The 20405-nt window shown below is 41.7% G+C and overlaps 1 protein-coding gene across 1 annotated transcript in view; it reads left to right on the top strand.

Annotated features, from left to right (window-relative positions):
- Window positions 1–317: 317 nt before the first annotated feature.
- The window catches only part of LOC115479509 (mast cell protease 1A-like), a 45939-nt gene continuing 25851 nt past the window's right edge, over window positions 318–20405 (top strand). The window contains exons 1-3 of the mRNA XM_030217451.1: window positions 318–455; window positions 6992–7151; window positions 19646–19778. Of these exons, the coding sequence (XP_030073311.1) occupies window positions 353–455; window positions 6992–7151; window positions 19646–19778 (396 nt within the window). The 5' untranslated portion in view covers window positions 318–352. The remainder of the gene's footprint in view (window positions 456–6991; window positions 7152–19645; window positions 19779–20405) is intronic.

Genomic DNA, 20405 nt, shown 5'->3' with positions numbered 1-20405 from the left:
GTTATACTTTACATTTAGGTTTGCTAGACTGCCTTATTTGAAAGCAAGTGAAGGCAGTTTATAGTCTCAAAATAGAATAAGGAAAGGCACTCCATAATACGTGCATAAATGAGAATTTTTTTAGAAGTCTTTTCTAAGTTAAGAGCGACCAGAGAATTTACACTGGAGGTCCAAGGCACTCTCTAGATGTTGTGGTCAGATTCTGCAAACTAACTACAAAATTTGGTAGGAAATGAAAGAAGGAAATGATAAAATCTGTGAGATTACAGGGTGCCTTTTATTTTTTTTTCTTCCAAGAAATGAGCCCAGTGAGCTGATGCAGATAGGTGTGCATGTGTATAAAAAGGGGAGAATGCTTATACCCTCGTTCTGGAAACTCACTGGCCACATGCAGAAGATGAGACTTTCGTTCATGTTCCTGCTTTCTCTGGCCCCGCTCTGTGCTGCCAAGGCCCGTGAGTATGGTTCATATGCAAATCTGCACTTGTGTCTCTGCTTCACCCTTTAAGGGGTTAATTCTCTATAGGTCGCCTAAGTTAGGTGCTGGGATGATATGAGCTAAGTGCAAATTCTATATCCATTATAGAATACTAGCTAAGTCCCTATTTATATGACCACTTATGCCATGTCAACGGCTGGTGTAAATGCTCTTGCTGGACTGCTGTTAGTTATGCACATTACTGACAATATTCTAATTATAGAGACTCCTGACCCAGCTATGCCCTGCCACATCTACACCCTTCTTGCAGTTGTGCACTGTAGAGACGTTTTAGTAAAGGGTTGCTACGTGGCAACCTTTTTGGGTTACCCGGCAACGCTGCCTGGTTACCACCAGGCTAGCACAGGAGCTCTTACTGCCATTTCAATGCACCCCTCCCCGGATGGCTATGCGGTAAGTGCAAGCTTACCACATGTCCTTGTGTTTTTCTTTTTCAACCTTTTTACCCACTGTGGTAAAAAGGGTCCTGGTGCGTGGCAAAAACAGACACTGCCACTGGGCTCTTTTTACTGCAGCTTGGTAAAAAGGCCCCTAAGGTTATAGAAAACCGACTAAATACAGTTATGTGCATAACAGCAAATTAATGCCAATTAAGTCTAGTTATATCCAATTTTTGATTGTTATTGCCAATTAGTGCCAAATTTAACAATTAAGTCACAAGCAGAACTGGCAGTATTCTATCACCTTGCGTACAATTTTACGCACCAAGCACATAACTGGATGCGTAAAATTATAGAAGTAGAGGGAAAATGTACAGCACAGTGGCCAGCAATAACCTCTTAAAAGAAATGGTCCCATACTTAGGCTGGAAGGAAAAAACCCAAAGCAGACACTGAAAATCCGGAAAAGTCTTTTATTCACACATTCCTGACGTGGCCACGTTTCGCCAAATAGGCTGCATCAGGGGTTAGCAGCACTGGTAGTACCCCACAGAGTTCCAGGACTGATCCATGTGCATGTCATACGATGTCCGCAAATTAAAAACGATCTATGAGTTAGCTAACTTCCGAGTTCTACTGAAGACTCATCTCTTTAATAAGGCATACAACAATGATCAACAAATATAAACTCCTATACACACATCCAAAACTGCCTCTACTATGTCAACCTGCCAAAACACTACCATGTTTTTTCTCTATCATGGTACCCAAGATCCTTTAGCTACTACTAAATGTATATTTTCTTATATAATTCTTATATATTTCTTAATATGTTTGCTTGTTAAAATACTATCATGTTTTATCATGATCATGCTACCCAAAATCCTTCAGTTATCACTAAATGTATACTTTTTCATGTATTTCTGTTACTCATGATGTATTGTAAGCCACATTGAGCCTGCAAAGAGGTGGGAAAATGTGGGATACAAATGCAACAAATAAATAATAAAAAATAAAAATTCTGGGCGGTACTTAGGAAAGGATTTTCCCCTAGGCACAGCATGGGAGAAAGCTTTTACTGTGCTTTCAAACAGCACATTTCTAGCATTCCCTTGAGTCTATGACTAGCCCAGTCACTCTTGGTGGAGCAGAGCCCAGGGTACTGAGTGGAGCCATGACTGGGAAGGCTCATCCCCGCAAGCCCAAGGAGCCGGATCTGGCTCTCAGAGTGCAGTGTTGCAGTTGTAAGAGTTAAAAAGAGATAAGGAAAACCCAGCACTACTGCTGCTTTATACTTGTGGCAGACATGCAGATCCCATGTACATACCAGACCTAACTCATAGGATTATTTAAAGAACCAAAGTCTCAGAATTTCTGGAGAAAAGCAAGAAAAGAAATGTCTGAAAAACAGAATATTTATTCAGGGTTTGAATAGCAAGAGAACTAGTTGAAAAGGGGAAATGTACCTAAAAAGTATGACTTTCTACCGGCCACATACCATGGCAAGGAGAATATAAGGGTAAAAGGTGATGGATCAGGGCTTTGAAATGCCTTGTGCCCTAATCATATGCTGTATTAGGTTAGGAGCAGCTTCCTGTAATCCTGAGGTGTTACCGAATCTGACATGCAGAATTGTTTCCCTATTTATTTATTTGGCTTATACCTTTTTCAGTTTATGTAATCACAAATCTCTCTTTAATGTACTATAACACAGTAAGATAGAAACAAAGGTAAGCAGAGAAGGTCAGTTTAGCTCACCCAGCTTGTGAAAAAAAACCTCTTTAAAATTCCAACTTCCCCATATCCCGCTCCCCAAAGACCATAAAATATGTGGGAAGCAGGTATGGATTCCTGTTAGGAACTCTCCTAAATCCTTAGGGGAACCAACTGTGACACACCACCACCACGAAATTACCAGAATTGTGTTTCTCGTCAGCGGGACACTGCTCTGATAGCAAATCAGGTAAAGGTTGGTCTATTTATTTATTTATTAGGATTTATTTACTGCCTTTTTGAAGGAATTCATTCAAGGTGGTGTACAGCAAGAATAAATCAAAAACATGAGTAATAGACAATTAAGCAGTAAAATTATTCAAATAACAATACAACATATGGCATAGTATACTACTTGGATATAACAAAAGAGAGGGAACAAAGTACAAACTAAAGTCCAAACAAAAAAAAAACAGCACCACAGGCCTTTAAAAATGGAACACAGTTCTTTAATGAATGAGCCTTGACAAAAAGACCCGACACGGGCCGTGTTTCGGTGACTAGCACCTGCGTCAGGGGTCTACATAGAATACAAAACATAGAAATAATATATTTAAAAAAATTTTTTTTAAGTATAATGAGTAAAACCAAAGATTAATATTTAGACTCATCAAGCATACATATATAAGCCTATATAAACACCTAAAGCATTTAATATTTTAACATTGCATTTAATATTTTAACATTCTCATATATTATTATATAGTAATTTGAAAATAAATGGATAATTAATCAAAACAAAAATGGTAACTCACCACAGTGATGACGTGGAAAACTTGGGGAATAACTCGAATATATTCCTCTACAATATATTATTCCTTACTTTTGGACAAAAAAAATTTTCATATATTAATATTATATGTTTAAAACGCTTATTTTAATTATTTATAATATATTTTATAAAAAGGTCATATTATATAATACTGGCTATAACTAAATTTCATATTCATAAAAGCTTAAACTAACAGGTCAAAAATAATTTTTTAAAACATTTTAAAATATACAATAAATTTCAAACATTACACTGATAATATCATAAACCTTCAAAAACATTCAAATCAGCACAGAAATGAATAAATATATACATCTTCAAATATAAAAAAGCCAAAACTATAATATCTAGTGGCATTACTTGATCTTAATTTTAAAAAAAACAACATTTTGTCACTATATGTATATGTGTATACATATACACACACACATACACACATATATATATATATATATATATATATATATATATATATATATATACACACATACACATACATACATACATACACACACACACACACATACACATATACATATGTATGTGCGTGTGTGCATGTACACACACATATATATTGTAGCATTAACAGGGCTTCTATTATCTTTTGGAGCTCTGGGTATATTTGTTTCGTTATCTGCCAATTACAATTAATTATGTACATTTTATTTGTAACTGCTAATGGTATTTTAGCTAGTGACAAAATACCTTTAAAATTTGCATTTATTTTGTTATCTGCCAATCACAATTAATTATACAAATGGCATCTTGAATAGTGACAAAGGGTTAACAGGGCTTTTGTTCACATACATATGTTTCTCACATCAGCATTCATTTAATAAAATGTCTTCAATATTTCTTTTAGAACATAGCAAAAATGATTTTCATAAGCAATAAAATACTGACTTTCATTTTAACTCAAGTGTCAAAAGAAAAAAATCTGTATACCTCAGACTGTATTGCCAAACAGAAGGGTTTCAATAAGTATAACAAACCATAATGTGAACAAAAGCCCTGTTAACCCTTTGTCACTATTCAAGATGCCATTTGTATAATTAATTGTGATTGGCAGATAACAAAATAAATGCAAATTTTAAAGGTATTTTGTCACTAGCTAAAATACCCGTGTCGGGTCTTTTTGTCAAGGCTCATTCATTAAAGAACTGTGTTCCATTTTTAAAGGCCCGTGGTACGGTTTTTTTATAGTATACTACTTACAATGTCAACACAATACATAATAGAACATTTTAATTGCCAGTGAAGGGTATAAGCAAAGATGGAACATACAGATAGGTAAGAGAATAAGAGGACTTAGAAAGTAAGGTGTCTAATTTAAAGAAAGTTGCACGAGTTAAATATTATCTCAGCTAGGATAGGAGTGGATAAACATGTCCTGCTGCAGTATATGCAGCCCATGTCACTCCTTGTGTGTGTGAGTGAGACTAACAAGTTATCTATAGTAACAAAATATCAAGCTAAAGTCAAGAGATCATTTAAGATGCTGTTGGAAGGTCAGTGTATCAAACTCACTCCATCAAAGACTGCTAACTCCAGATCAAGCTGCTCACCCATTGCTGAGTTTACATCTTTGCATGATCTCTGGTACTATGTAAGCCACGTTGAGCCTGCAAATAGGTGGGAAAATGTGGGATACAAATGTAACAAATAAATAAATAAACTTCTCCATTCCCATACATTACGTGGGCAAAGCAAATCCAGGACTCCAAAGAAATTTTGTTCCACAACTTGGTGCCCCTACAAATGAAGGCAACGTCATTCTTTGTGATACCTTCAGCAACTCCTGGGTGCCAGAACGTAAATTTCTATGTGGTATATACATCTTCAAAACTTCAAGAAAATAGGGCTTTCTAACTTAAGAGCAATGAAAACCAAACATAAAATGTTGAAATAACATAAAGGCCGATATTTACATGCGTAAATTGCTTATTGGGCTTCTAAAATAAGGGCCATAGTCTGCATCTGCTCATTTATGCTGGTAGCCAAAAGTGAGGAAAGAGCCCATATACTTTTGAAAATGTCATCATCACCTCCTCACAGCCCCTTAAAAAGAAGAGTGTGGTCTATCCTATTCTAAGGAGGGGTAGTTTCACCTAGGTAAATGGCTTTGAAAATGTGCTTTAAAATCCAGGCATTTGGCACTGTTTGCTGTATAGAAACATAGAAAAATGTAGGCAGGTAAAGGTCATATGACCTATCCAGTCTGCCCATCCATGCCATCTATTCTCCCTATCAGTCCCTTAGAGATCCTATGTACTTGTCCCAAGCTCTCTTGAATTCAGGTACTGTTTTCCTCTCCACCACTTCCATTGTGAGGCCACTCCACAAATCCACCACCTTTTCCATGAAAAAGTATTTCCTCAAGTTAATTTTGAGTCTATCCCCTTTCATATTCATAAGTACATACGTATTGCCACACTGGGACAGACCGAAGGTCCATCAAGTCCAGCATCCAGTTTCTAACAGTGGCCAAACCAGGTTACAAGTACCTGGCAAGATCCTAAAACAGTACAATACATTTTATGCTGCTTATCCTAGAAATAAGCAGTGGATTTTCCCCAAGTCCATTTTAATAATGGCTTAAGGACTTTTCTTTTAGGAAGCTATCTAAACCTTTGTTTAACCCCGCTAAGCTAACTTCTTTTTTTTACTACATTCTCTGGCAATGAATTCCAGAGATTAATCAAACGTTGAGTGAAGGAATATTTTCTTCAATTTGTCTTAAATTTACTCCTTTGTAGCTTCATTGCGTGCCCCCTAGTTCTAGTATTTTTGGAAAGAGTAAACTAGTGATTCATGTCTACCTGTTCTAATCCATTCATTATTTTATAGACCTCTATCATATCTCCCCTCAGCTGTCTTTTCTCCAAGCTGAAGAGCCCTAGCCGCTTTAGCCTTTCCTCATAGGGAAGTCGTCCCATCCTCTTTATCATTCTCGTTGCCCTCCTCTGTACCTTTTCTAATTCCACTATATCTTTTTTGCCCCCTAGTTCCAGAGTTTCCTTTCAATTGAAAGAGACTCGCTTTCTGTGCATTTATGCCGCATAAGTATTTAAATGTCTCTATCATATCTCTCTTCTCTCACCTTTTTTCCAAAGTATACATATTGAGATTAAGTCTGTCCCCAAACGCTTTATGACAAAGACCACTAACCATTTTAGTAGCTGCCTTCTGGACTGACTCCATCCAGTTTATATCTTTTTCAAGGTGTGGTCTCCAGAATTGTACACAATATTCTAAATGAGATCTCACCAGAGTGTTCTACAGGGGCATCACCTCCTTTTTCCTACTGGCCATTCCTCTCCCTATGCACCCAAGCATCCTTCTAGCTTTTGTCCTCGCCTTTTCTATCTGTTTGGCTACCTTAAGATCATCACATACGATCACACTGAAGTCCAAAAGTTGATCACCCCCTAAACTGTACCGTTCCCCTGGGTATGACCCTGCATTTATTAGCATAAGTGTCTGTAACTAGCAGTGATCACTTTTTGCACACAGGGCCTGCAGAAAGCATCTTTGTGTAGTAATCTGTGAAATCTTTCCTCCTTCCAGAGGTCCTGCGACAGAACATCATCGGTGGTAAGGAAGCAAAACCTCACTCAAAGCCATGGCTGGCTTACATCACTTTTTCTCAGAACAATAAGATCCAGCTTTGCAGTGGATTCTTGGTGACGGAAGATTTTGTGATGACAGCAGCACACTGTATGGGAAAGTAAGAGATTGACATTTGCCTGTCCAGCATTGCTACCAAGGGACAAAACTCACAGCCAGTGGCGTACCAAGGGGGGGCGGTGGGGGCGGTCCGCCCTGGGTGCATGCCGCTGGGGGGGTGCCACGCCGGTCAGCGTCGTTGGTTTCCATGCTCCCTCTGCCCCGGAACAGACCCCCCCCCCCCCAGCGGCGTGCACCCAGGGGGGTTTATTTCGCCAGGGTGGCGGGTGTCCCTTCACCGGGAGGGGGGGTCGCGCTGCACCCGGGGGGCGGGGCACATCGGCGATCCGCCCCGAGTGTCAGCGCCCCTCGGAACGCCACTGCTCACAGCTATAGGAGCTGAAGCAAAAAGCTACTGCAAGCAGAAGTGTGTGCTTACCCTGAGATGTACGCACACGTTAATGGGTACAGAATGCAGAAACAGGCTCAGTGCAGGAGTTATCTTGTGCTGTACACACTCATGCACAGTATGTTAAGATGCATGGTAATGATGCCATTAGGTAACCTGCCACAATGCACAGCAGTAAACAGGGGATTTTAACACACGCAGAATATGAGAAATTCACTGCCAGCTCTGAGGCAGTGTCAGGGCTGCCAAGAGGGGGGTGGGCAAAGTTCCCTGGGCCCAGCCTCCAAGTGGGGCCCGGTGCCGCGTTATGTCTCTCTCCTGCTCCTGTGTGCTGGGACCGGGTTATCGATAACCCGGTCCCGGCACACAGGAGCAGGAGAGAGACAGACTCCGGTGCTGGGCCCCTCTTGGAGGCCGGGGAGGGGCAGACACACTGATGCAGGAAGGTAGGGGGCAGAGACTGCCTGAGTGAGCGAGCGAGCAAGTGAGGGGTGGCAGCAGCAGCTGCATGTGTCCCGAGTGGGGAAGTTGGCGGCTGAGGCAGCCCTGCTTTGGGCCTGGCTCTGTCTCTCAGTGACCCTGGGCAGTGTAGAAGTGTTAGTTGAGAGGATTTTATGCCAGTTTTGGGGATTTACTGTTAATTTTTTATTTTCCATGACCATAACAAGCACTTTTAACTTTAAATGGCAGAATGGAAGTAAAAGCTGTGAGTGGAGATACTAGCGGTTTCGCTGTGCATATGTCCGAAAGAAAACAAAAGTACCAGCACACATCTGCTCATGTTGTTCTGCACATGCAAGACATTTTTGCGAGGCTAATATTTATGTGTAGAATAACCTGCACAGATGTGCAGATATGTACAAGCACCTCCATTTTGTTTAGATATATACAAAGTGACACCACCTTTACTGCAAAACCTTTGTGCACGTGTGTCCGGCAGGCTTTCCCTGATTAGCGCACAAGTTCTGTGTGCTTTGGATTTGCATCCTTTAGCTTACCGCATCGCTGAAGAATATTTTTTCATTAATCTCACAATAGAAGCTGCGCGGTCAGCCATTGGAGCATGGTTCTACCACGTGGCTTTCTGCTTCAATCTCAGACTGCTCACTTTTTTTCCAGAAACTTGTGATGAGCTATCTATAATTTAATTTTTTGGTTTAGAAGACCTCAGTCCACCAAAGTTGTGGGGCACTTCTATGACAGTACTACATGAACTCTATCCTATCACAACATTACCTTGTATTTGTTCACCGAAGACTTCAAAGCCTCTCTGGTACTATGTAAGCCACATTGAGCCTGCAAATAGGTGGGAAAATGTGGGATACAAATGTAACAAATAAATAATAAATAAATAATCTTAGCCTCCACTCTCCTATCGTCACCAGCCTTCTTAAAAAGTTTTATTAGTTATATATTTTTCTATTTTATATTACTTTTGTTAGCATTTCCGAATTCCTATCATAAGATAGCCATTCTTTATATATAAACAAACTTAAGTAGCGAACTTAGCTTGCATAGCTTGTTTCCAAGGGGAATTAGCTGTCCGACATGACATCATGTTTCGCCACTCGGCTGTTTCAAGGATATTCCCCCTAAAAAGAAAAAACACATTGAAACCCAGTCCTACTGGTAATAATTGTAGTTCAATTCTTTTAAATATTCTTCTTCCCAAAGAGATGTAGCTGCCAACCATATCAGAAATGTCCAATTCTTGACTGACAAAGATGGCGGCAGCATTTTTTAGCAGCTGATTTATAGAAATTAATCAAACAATTCCACCAATCAAGATACCCCGGCTAGATCAACGTCATCCATTCTAACTCTGCATTTAATCCTTGCGGGAGTTCAATGTAAAAATCCAAAATTGTTTGCTGTAATTTAATCTCTGTTCAAGGTTACCACCCTCCCACCCTTTGTATATAACATTGATAATACGCCATTTCATATTATTCCATTGATGATGTTTTTCTTTCCAATGGCTGATAATGTGCATGTAAATTCTCAATAATGATACGCGATTTATGTCCATTTAGCCTGGTTCTTAGAGGTCTGCTGCTGCGGCCCATGTAAAACAATCCACAAGGACATTCCGCGAGATACACTACATTCCTAGTGTTGCTTGAAGTATTGCCCTTCACTTTTATTGTAAAGCCTGTCTTGGAATTCGTCCAAACCGGACCTGTAATAGCTAAAGGGCACCACTGGCACTTGCCACAAGTCTCTTGATATCCAGACAATTGATTGTCTGGATATCAAGAGACTTATGGCAAGTGCCAATGTTGCCATCACAAGTTTTATGAATCAGCGCTTTGGCTTAAGCTAATTATTGGAGCTTGGATGATAGTTTATTGACACTTTTTTTCTAGGCCATTTTCCCGTTCAGCATCCACACAGTTATCTAGTCTCTCAGGTTTGACCTCCTAATTAACAGCTCTCTCTTTTCCCTACTGTTAAACCACACTGTCACCTCCATAGGCATAGGAGCCAGCTCTATGGGTGCTTTAGCACCCCAATATTGACCACACGCACTCACAATCGTTTTGAAAAGTTGGCTCCTATGCCCACAGGTGCCAACTCTGCGGGTGCTTAAACACCCTGAGTATTAACAGACTCCTTTACTGTATCAAGGGAGATGTGATTTGTGTAGGGTTTAGCATCCCCAATCATTATAAAAAGTTGCCTCCTATGACCTAAATGAGAGGACAAAGCACTTCAAGGGACCCGGACAAGCCTCTTTTTACCCTCTCAGGGGCAGATGCAGAAAGGCTTTCGATACAGCCATGCGTGAATGTCTGAACATGTGGCTTCTACCACAAGCATAATACTGTGGAATGCAGTAAGTTCATTCAATACAAATTTTATGTGTGTAAACACCAAGTCAAATGTGGGGGGTGTATGCTGGATGGTGAATGTGGCTTTATTGTGCACAAACCAAAACTGAAAGTGTCAGCACACCATAGGCATTGCTATGGAGTGACAAGTGCCATCCCAAAAAATAGTTCAGCACACTTCTCCCACGAATCTGGCATTGCCTCCTTACCTTCCTCTCCTCTTTTTCCTCCTGCAGGTCTGGCATCCATTTCCCCCAGTGTTTCTCCTTCCCCCCACCCCCCATGAGCTCTACAAACTTGCATGTTTGCCAACACTGTTTATATCAGGCTCTCCCTGGCCAGTCCCAGGGTCCTTCCCTCTGTCACAACTTCCTGTTGCCGTGCCAGCAAACATCAATTTTGTAGGAGGGGGCAGAGGGAAGGGGAGATGCCAGACATGCAGGAGGGATGGGGGAAAATACAGCACAAGGATGGAAGAGAAGGGGGGAATGCTGCATTTGGATGAAAGGAAAGGGAGGGGAGAAATGTGCATGGATGTAAGGGTAGGGGGGAATGCTGTAGTTGGATAGAAGGGAAGGGAGAGGGGAGAAATGCTGCACATGGAGGGGAGGGGAGGGAAGGGAGAGGGGGAAATGCTGCACATGGATGGAAGGAAATGAAGAAAGAGAGAAGAAATGCACATGGATGAAAAGAAAAGGAAGAGAAGAGAGGGGGAATGCTGCACACAGAAAGGAAGGGAAGGGGGAATGCTGCACATAGAAGAGAAAGAAAGAGGTGGAAAACTAGATAGCTTTTGAGAAGGAGGCAGAAAAATGAAAGAAAGCTAAATGTGGCTGAAAGACAGAGGTGGGATATCAGACTGGGAAAGGAGAAAGGCAGATAGGGCAATGGGATTGCTGGAGAGGGCTGAGAGGGAGATTTAAAAAGCCAGTAGATAGATGAGAGGTGAAAAGAAGGCGACTAAGGACTAGAGGGTAAAAGAAAGGGAGCATGAGGGGTAAAAATCATACATGGGTAGATATAGAGACAGAGAAGAGACAAGTGAAAAAAGAAACATAAAAAAGATCAGTGTTAGGCAGATATAGAGAAGGACGGGAAGAAGCCTATGGTTTTAGGTGATGTCTTTAAGGAAGGAATGTGGAGAACAGGGGTAGCACACTTTGGCCTTGAGTGCCATCAACAGGTCTTATTTTTAGGTCTTACTAGATGAATACTCATCAGATAACTTTGATCAAAGAAACACAAAATTGGAAACAGGGATCTTCCAACCAGGAATCTTTTGTGCTTCTCCCAAGCTTTACTTCTCACTTCCTTTCTATGCGTATTCCAAGCTTTACCTCTCAATCCCTCATAACTAAGGATTCTCTGTGCTTATCTAAGGTTTCACCTTTCACTCCCCCCCCCCCCCCCCCCCCCCCCACTAGGCTTTACCCCTCACTGGATGGGTTATGTCTTTCAGAGGATAAGAATTCCAGGGTCTTGGGGGTTCTTTTTGACTCATCGCACTTACATTTAATTCGATCTTTTTTCCTCAACATTTCAGAGTATTGGCTCAGGCTGTTATTTTGTCATCTTTAGACTATTGCAATTCACTATATCTAGGTATTTCGCAGAAATTACTGAAGAAGCTAAGGCTGATTCAGAACACAGCTGCTAGGCTGATTTGTAGGAAAAGTAGATTTGTTGTGACCCTGTTATTTGCTGGTCTTTATTGGCTCCCCATAGAAGCACAAATTCTTTTACAACTTAGCTGTTTAGTATTTAAAACATCTGCCAGATTCTATAGAACATGCCTAGAGATCTGTGCCAAAATCCAGGAGTATTCTATAACAACGCATGTGACTTAATTGGCTTAACAAGCAATAATGAGAACTAATTAGCAATATTTAGAATTCACACACACGACTTGCTAAGAGTATTCTGTAAAGAACTGCGCTAAATTCTAATGCATGCAGTTCAAAAGGAGCGTAGCTATGGGTTGGGAATTGGGCATTCCCAAATTTATGTGCGTAGTTATAGAATATGCCCCAGTGCATGTAAACCTATGTGCATGGATTTATGCCATGTTTTCATTGGTGTAAATGGAAGCTCATATTTTCAGTCGGTGGGATATCAAGTAAGTACATAAGTACATAAGTAATGCCACACTGGGAAAAGACCAAGGGTCCATCGAGCCCAGCATCCTGTCCATGACAGCGGCCAATCCAGGTCAAGGGCACCTGGCAAGCTTCCCAAACGTACAAACATTCTATACATGTTATTCCTGGAATTGTGGATTTTTCCCAAGTCCATTTAGTAGCGGTTTATGGACTTGTCCTTTAAAAAACCGTCTAACCCCTTTTTAAACTCTGCCAAGCTAACTGCCCCCCACCCGCGCGGTTAGCTTGGCAGAGTTCTATATTCTATATACCGCACCTAAATCTAGGCACCACTTATAGAATACGCTTAGGCGGAAATGTTTACTGCGCAGATTTTTTTAAGTGACATATAGAATCTGGCCCTATATGGTGATGCTCTCTATGATTTTCTTGTATTATTTTCTTTGTCAGGTATTTCTTTTAAGGGTCGAAATGTGTATCGTCTTACCATCTTTGAAAGGTGCAAAAATATAGATCACTAGCCAGCTTATTTTCGAAAAGAGAAAGACGCCCATATTTTGATCCAAATCAGGAGATGGGCGTCTTTCTCCCGTGGGCGAACAAATTGGTATAATCGAAAGCCGATTTTGGTCGTCTTCAACTGCACTCTGTCGCAGGAACGAACAAAGTGGACGGGGGGGTGTCGGAGGTGTGGTGAAGGCGGGACTGGGGTATGGTTATCGGCCGAGGAGAGATGGGCGTCTTTAGCTGATAATCGAAACAAGAAGGGCATTTTTGACGAGGATTTGGTCCGCTTTATTTGGACCCCTTTTTTTCAGGTCCAAGTCCCAAAAAAGTGCCCCAACTGACCAGATGACCACCGGAGGGAATCGGGGATCACTTCCCCTGACTCCCCCAGTGGTCACTAACCCCCTCCAACCAAAAAAAACCCACTTTACAAACTTTTTTTCCCAGCCTGTATGCCAGCCTCAAATGCCGTACCCACCTCCATGACAGCAGAATGTGTTCTATCCTCTGACAGTCTTTCCCTGGTTCTGATGTGGCTCTCGGGTGAGTGTGACACCTTTTCTGTTATGCGCACTGCAGAGACACATCAGCAATGCATTGTGGTGGGTGTAGGGTATTGGGCTCCGTGATTCCACTAGCTTGTGTTAAATGCTCACGATGTTGGTAGTTGGTAGGCTCTACTCCCATGGTGCTTTTCCCTCTGCTTACTGGGTCAGAGTGTGCCCTGTTTTGTTTCCGGTAGTCCATGAGGTAGTGACCATTTTTGTAAGCCAGTTTTAGCTCCCTTTCATGTGTTACCCAGGTTACTGAAAGTGGGCATTGTACAGCATTCTGCCAGCTCTGACCTACTGCTAATCTCAGTACCAGGGAGACTCTTTGCCAGTGGGGCACAACCTCTGATCTGCAGTTAACTGTGAGTAAATGTGCTTATTCCAATAAAGGACGTTTTCGGAGACATTAGTCTTCAGGTGTCAACTGGTGTGCCAAGGTTCTACAGCAGCAACAAGTCCTAGAGGCCTGCATGTATGCAGGTCCCTGGAGCACTTTTAGTGGGTACCGCAGTGCACTTCAGGCAGGCGGACCCAGGCCCATCCCCAGGGCCGGTCTTAGCAAGTGCGGGGCCCTATGCAGACCAATTTGGTGGGGCCCCATCCTAGCCACACCCACCCTAGCCCCGCCCCCACCCTAGCTCCACCCCATTGATAAGATTATTCCATTTTTAGAACATTTTTTTATTTATGAAATTTCAAATAAAGTCAAATGAAGCTAAACTTGTACAAAAAACTGATTGAAATAATAAGCACAAAGCTATCATGAAACCTCCCCTCCCCAGAAATTATTCAGTTCAAGTCCACTACAATTAGTAGTTCCAATTCTCATAACAAAGGAGAATAAAGGAAAAATATTAAGAAAAGATCCAGTACTTTCAAATTCCCCTATTACTCTGTAACCCATCAAACCAGAGAGGCAAGTAGCCACATCAGTTACTAAATAGTTTGAACTGATTGTACCTACTTTATATCAGATTTTGCTACTTCATGATTTCCATTCTCAGATTTTAGCGTAGTAATCTTTTCTTCCTGTGATTGCAGTCTAGCTTCCAAATGATTAATTCGAGGTGTCATATCATTAATTACTGGAAGCAGTGTTTTAGCTAAATCTGCTATTGCCATCCAAATTTTTATCAGGAGAAATATCTGCAGATCTATGTGAAAATAACCCAGATATGTTAGAAACAGCCTCTTCCAAGCCAGAAGATCTTACTTGCTCAGCTTCTCTAGCAACTAATGTTGTTGGGCCAAATTCCTCTCAGGGAGGCAGACATTACCAACCCTTGCACCGTCCGCAAGCGTCGTTAGATGAGAGAGACACTTCTCCTGATCTCCTGCCTGTATGGAATCCGATTTCAATTTGGCATAAGTGCACAACTGTTGGATCATCTCAGGCGACTAAGGCGAGCAGCGGCGGAGGTCGGAGCGGAGTTACGAGCGAGGCAGAGTTGAGCGCGGGGCCCCCTTAGGCGCGAGGCCCTATGTGGTCGCCTTGGTCGCCTCTGCCTAAGACCGGCCCTGCCCACCCCCCCCTACCTGTAACACTTGTGCTAGTAAATGGGAGGTCTCCAAAATCCACTGTACCCACATGTAGGTGCCCCCTTCACCCCTAAGAGCTATGGTAGTATTGTACATTTGTGGGTAGTGGGTTTTGGGGGAGGGGGTTTGGGGCTCAGTACCCATGGTAAGGGAGCTATGCATGTGGGAGCTGTTTCTGAAGTCCACCACTCTGACCTCTAGGGTGTCCAGTTGGTGTCCTGGCATGTCAGGGGGGCCAGTGTACTACGAATCCTGGCCCCTTCCACGACCAAATGGCTCGGATTAGGACGTTTTTGAGCTGGCCAGTTTTAGTTTCCATTATTGCTAAAAAAAAAAAACCGCCCAGCTCAGAAACGAACAAATCCATGGCATTTGGTACATACAAACCGTATTTTTGAAACAAAAAAAAGACGTCCATTTTTTTTGAAAATACGGTCTGTCCCTCCTCTTCACGTACCCATTTTTGGACATAGACGCCCATGGAGATAGGCGTTCACGTTCGATTATGCCCCTCTATATGGTCAATCTTTTGTTTTTCAGGCCATTAGAATCTGGAACTTTCTTCCACAGGATATTTGTTCTTATTATTATTAGTTGTTGTTTTGGAGAAAACTGAAAATTTATATTTTTGCAAAATATGTTTTGTGAATTCAGGAGATTGGTTTGTATAGTTATATACATGAGTTGTACTTTTTCTTTTGGTACCTATATGATTGTTATGCTTGAGTCTTTTTGTTACTTATCTCTCACTCCCTCCACAGCTAATGATCCTCTGTACTCATCCCAGGCGTAATCCATCATTCCCCCCACAGTTAAGGATTTTCCATGTTTATTCCAGGCTTTACCCCTCATTCCTCCACAGCTAAGATTTATTTGTGTTTATTCCAGGCTGTACCCCTCATTCCACCACAGGGAAGGATCCTTTGTGCTTATCTCAGTCTTTACAACTCACTACCTTACAGATAAGAGATCTTCCCTGCTTATCCCAAGCATTATGTCTCACATACCCACAACTGAAGATCCTCTGTGCTTATTTCTGGTGTTATTGGATTTTGTCACTGTTGCTTTCACCAACTCCCCTGGGAAACTTTTCTAGGCGTCCACCATTTTATTCATAAAGTATGATTTCTCTTTGTCCCTTCTGAATCTACCTCAATTACACCTTGTTGTCAAATTTCCCTCCATCATAGAATGATTTTTACCTTTTAAGAACATAAGAATAGCCATACTGGGTCAGACCAATGGTCCATCTAGCCCAGTAGTATCTTGTTTTCAACAGTGGCCAATCCAGAGAACAGCTACCTGGCAGAAACCCTAATACTGTAGCAACATTCCAAGCTACCAATCCCAGGACAAGCAGTGGCTTCCCCCATGCCTATCTCAATAGCAGACAATGGACTTTTTCTCCAGGAACTTGTCCAAACCTTTTTTAAACCTAGATATGCTAACCGCTGTTGGTACATCCTCCGACAAAGAGTTCCAGAGCTTAACTATATGTTAAGTGAAAAGATATTTCTTCCTATTGGCATTGAAAGTATTTCCATGTAACTTATTGAGTGTCCTCTAGTCTTTGTACTTTTACATATTAACATAGTAGATGACGGCAGAAAAAGACCTGCACAGTTCATCCAGTCTGCCCAACAAGATAAACTCATATGTGCTACTTTTTGTGTATACCTTACCTTGATTTGTATCTGCCATTTTATTTATTTATTTATTTATTTATTTATTTATGTATTTATTGCATTTGTATCCCACATTTTCCCACCTCTTTGCAGGCTCAATGTGGCTTACAATATATCATGATTAGTGGAAACAGATTAGAAAATAGACACTTAGTGTTACAGAAAATCTTGGGTACATAGTAGAAATATAAACAAGCAGATATTATAAGACAGTTTTGAATATATGTGGAGGGGGTGTGTACCTGCCTCCAGGAAACTCACTCATGTAAGACTTGTGCTGGCTTTCTTCCTGGATATTCCTACTCTAAAACTGTGCTCTTGGTTCTCTTGTCTGCCCTTGTCTTTGCACTTATATCTTTCCTAAAAAGAGAGAGAAAAAAAAAAGTGTTTTAAACTGCTCTGCAAATATTGTGATCTGACTGTGTGACCTGATTGTTTTCAAACTGCTTTATTGATATCTGAAAAACTAGATTTCAGATTTCAAAACTGCCAGATAGTATTAGAACTCTCTTTCTTTGACTATAATTGTGCTGAACTCTCCCCCTCCCCCATCCCCATCCCCATCCCCATCCCCATCCCACCTGGCTTTCTGCAGACAATCTAAAACGATTAGGAGGGACTAGTTTCTGTTGAGAGCTGGGCAGCTTGAAGGTCCTCACTTGTCTCCTGCCTCCAGGAAACTCACTCAGATAAGACTTGTGCTGGCTTTCTTCCTGGATATTCCTACTCTAAAACTGTGCTTTTGGACATTTATGGTGCATTTTGTAGCCTTGTCTTCCCCTTATCCCAACCAGCTGTGTAGATAAGTGGCGTAATACAGTTCTAGAGATAGGTTTTACAGCAAACACATTCCACATTCCCCGCCTCCCACCATCGGCTCTGGCACAGACCGTAGAAGTCTGCCCAGCACTAGCCCTGCCTCCCAACCACCAGCCCCGCCTCCCACTACCGGCTCTGTTATCCAATCTCGGCTAAGCTTCTGAGGATCCATTCCTTCTGAACAGGATTCCTTTATGTTTATCCCATGCATGTTTGAATTCCATTACCGTTTTCATCTCCACCATCTCCCGCGGGAGGGCATTCCAAGTATCCACCACTCTCTCCGTGAAAAAATACTTCCTGACATTTTTCTTGAGACTATTCCCCTTCAATCTCATTTCATGTCCTCTAGCTCTACCGTTTTCCCATCTACAGAAAAGGTTTGTTTGCAGATGAATACCTTTCAAATATTTGAACGTCTGTATCATATCACCCCTGTTTCTCCTTTCCTCCAGGATATACATGTTCAGGTCAGCAAGTCTCTCCTCATACATCTTGTAATGCAAATCCCATACCATTCCCGTAGCTTTTCTTTGCATCACTTCAATTCTTTTTACATCCTTAGCAAGATACGGCCTCCAAAACTGAACACAATACTCCAGGTGGGGCCTCACCAACAACTTATACAGGGGCATTAAAACTTCTTTTCTTCTGCTGGTCACACCTCTCTCTATACAGTCTAGCACCCTTCTAGCTACGGCCAACACCTTGTCACACTGTTTCGTCACCTTCAGATCCTCAGATACTATCACCCCAAGATCCCTCTCCCCACCTAACTCATACGTCTCCCGTGGATTTCTACTCCCTAAGTGCATCAGTTTGCATTTCTTTGCATTGAATTTTAATTGCCAAACCTTAGATCATTCTTCTAGCTTCCGCAGATCCTTTTTCATGTTTTCCACTCCCTCCCAGGTGTCCACTCTGTTACAAATCTTAGTATCAGCCGTAAAAAGGCAAACTTTACCTTCTAACCCTTCGGCAATGTCACTCACAAACATATTGAACAGAATCGGCCCCAGCACCGATCCCTGAGCCACTTCACTACTCACCTTTCCCTCATCCGACGAATTCCATTAACCACCATCCTCTGATGTCTGTCCGTCAACTAGTCCTAATCCAGTTCACCACTTCGGCTCCTATCTTCAGCCTGCCAAGTTTATTCAACAGCCTCCTGTCGGGAACTGTGTCCCTGATTCAATTCTCCGGTCACCCAGACAAAGAATTCAATGAGATTTGTTTGGCACAATTTATCTTTGGTAAAACCATGTTGTCTCGGATCTTGCAACTTATTTGCTTTCAGGAAATTCACTATCCTTTCCTTCAGCATTGCTTCCATTACTTTTCCAATAACTGAAGTGAGGCTTGCTTACCAGCCTGTAGTTTCCAGCTTCTTCCCTATCACCACTTTTGTGAAGAGGGACTACGTCCGCTGTTCTCCAATCCCATAAAATATCGATTCACTTCTACTTGTTCTATACCACTCAGGATTTTGTAGACCTCAATCATATCTCCTGTCAGCCATCTCTTTCCAAGCTGAAGAGCCCTAACCTCTTCAGCCTTTCCTCATATGAGAGGAGTTCTATCCCCTTTATCATTTGGTCACTCTTCTTTGAATCTTTTCTACTTCCACTATCTCCTTTTTAAGATACATTGACCAGAATTGAATGCAACAAATGGAGAGGTCACACCATGAAGCGATACAGAGGCATTATAATATTCTCGGTCTTATTTAGCATCCCTTTCCTAATAATTCATAGCATCCTGTTTGGTTTTTTGGCTGCCACTGTACCCTAGGCAGAAGATTTCAGCATATTTGAATGTCTCTATCTCCTTCCCATCAGAGAGGTTTTGGTATAAGTTTTTCCGCCACACTCCCTCCACCACCATCATTTTGGTAATCTCTCTCTAAAGAGCCTCTGCTCCCTTCCCCTACATCCTTTAAGATACAGCCTCCAAAACAATTTAATTTAACCAATTTATGGCACTTGAAGACCAGAATTTGCCTTTCCCGGTCTGTAGCAAACAGAAAGCGAAATGCAGGGAGTGTGAATTTTGCTTTGCTAAGAGATCAGAACAGATCTTTATTTGCTTGTGTCTATGTAATATCATTTTCAGGAACATGACAGCTCATCTTGGTGTTCATAATCTGAACGAAGACAAGTCTACCTGGCAAATTTTCTCGCTGAAAGAGTTCAAGACTCTACATTACAATCCTGGAACCAAAGAAAATGACATCATGTTACTGAAGGTAAAGTCAGACTGGCACAGTTTGCACTAAAGGCAGAGAAGGGCCAGGTACAGGGCTGGCCTTACTACCAGGCAGGCTGGGTGGTTATCTAGTGTTTTTAAAGTATGAAGGCTGCTTGTATCACCTCCCAAATTAGTACTCACCAACCACCCGCAATTTAGAAAAAGATAAAAGGGCCAGCATATGAGAAAAACAATTCTTTAATTTCTTTACCAAGTATATTGATATTTTCTCATGGGAGGATAGAACTACTGCATAAATATGCTAGCTGTATCTATCGCTCCAATATATAGAACTGAGACAGCTATTTTTATACATTTGTGTTTAACAATGATTTACAAGCCTTCAATAAGTTATCTTACCCAGGATCATCTAGTCTCCTTTCAAAGCCATCTGGACACAATACTCCAGGTGGGGCCTCACCAACAACTTATACAGGGGCATTAAAACTTCTTTTCTTCTGCTGGTCACACCTCTCTCTATACAGTCTAGCACCCTTCTAGCTACGGCCAACACCTTGTCACACTGTTTCGTCACCTTCAGATCCTCAGATACTATCACCCCAAGATCCCTCTCCCCACCTAACTCATACGTCTCCCGTGGATTTCTACTCCCTAAGTGCATCAG

Source organism: Microcaecilia unicolor, chromosome 11 (assembly GCF_901765095.1).
Source record: "Microcaecilia unicolor chromosome 11, aMicUni1.1, whole genome shotgun sequence".
NCBI lineage: Eukaryota > Metazoa > Chordata > Amphibia > Gymnophiona > Siphonopidae > Microcaecilia > Microcaecilia unicolor.
This window is presented reverse-complemented; position numbering and strand designations above follow the sequence as displayed.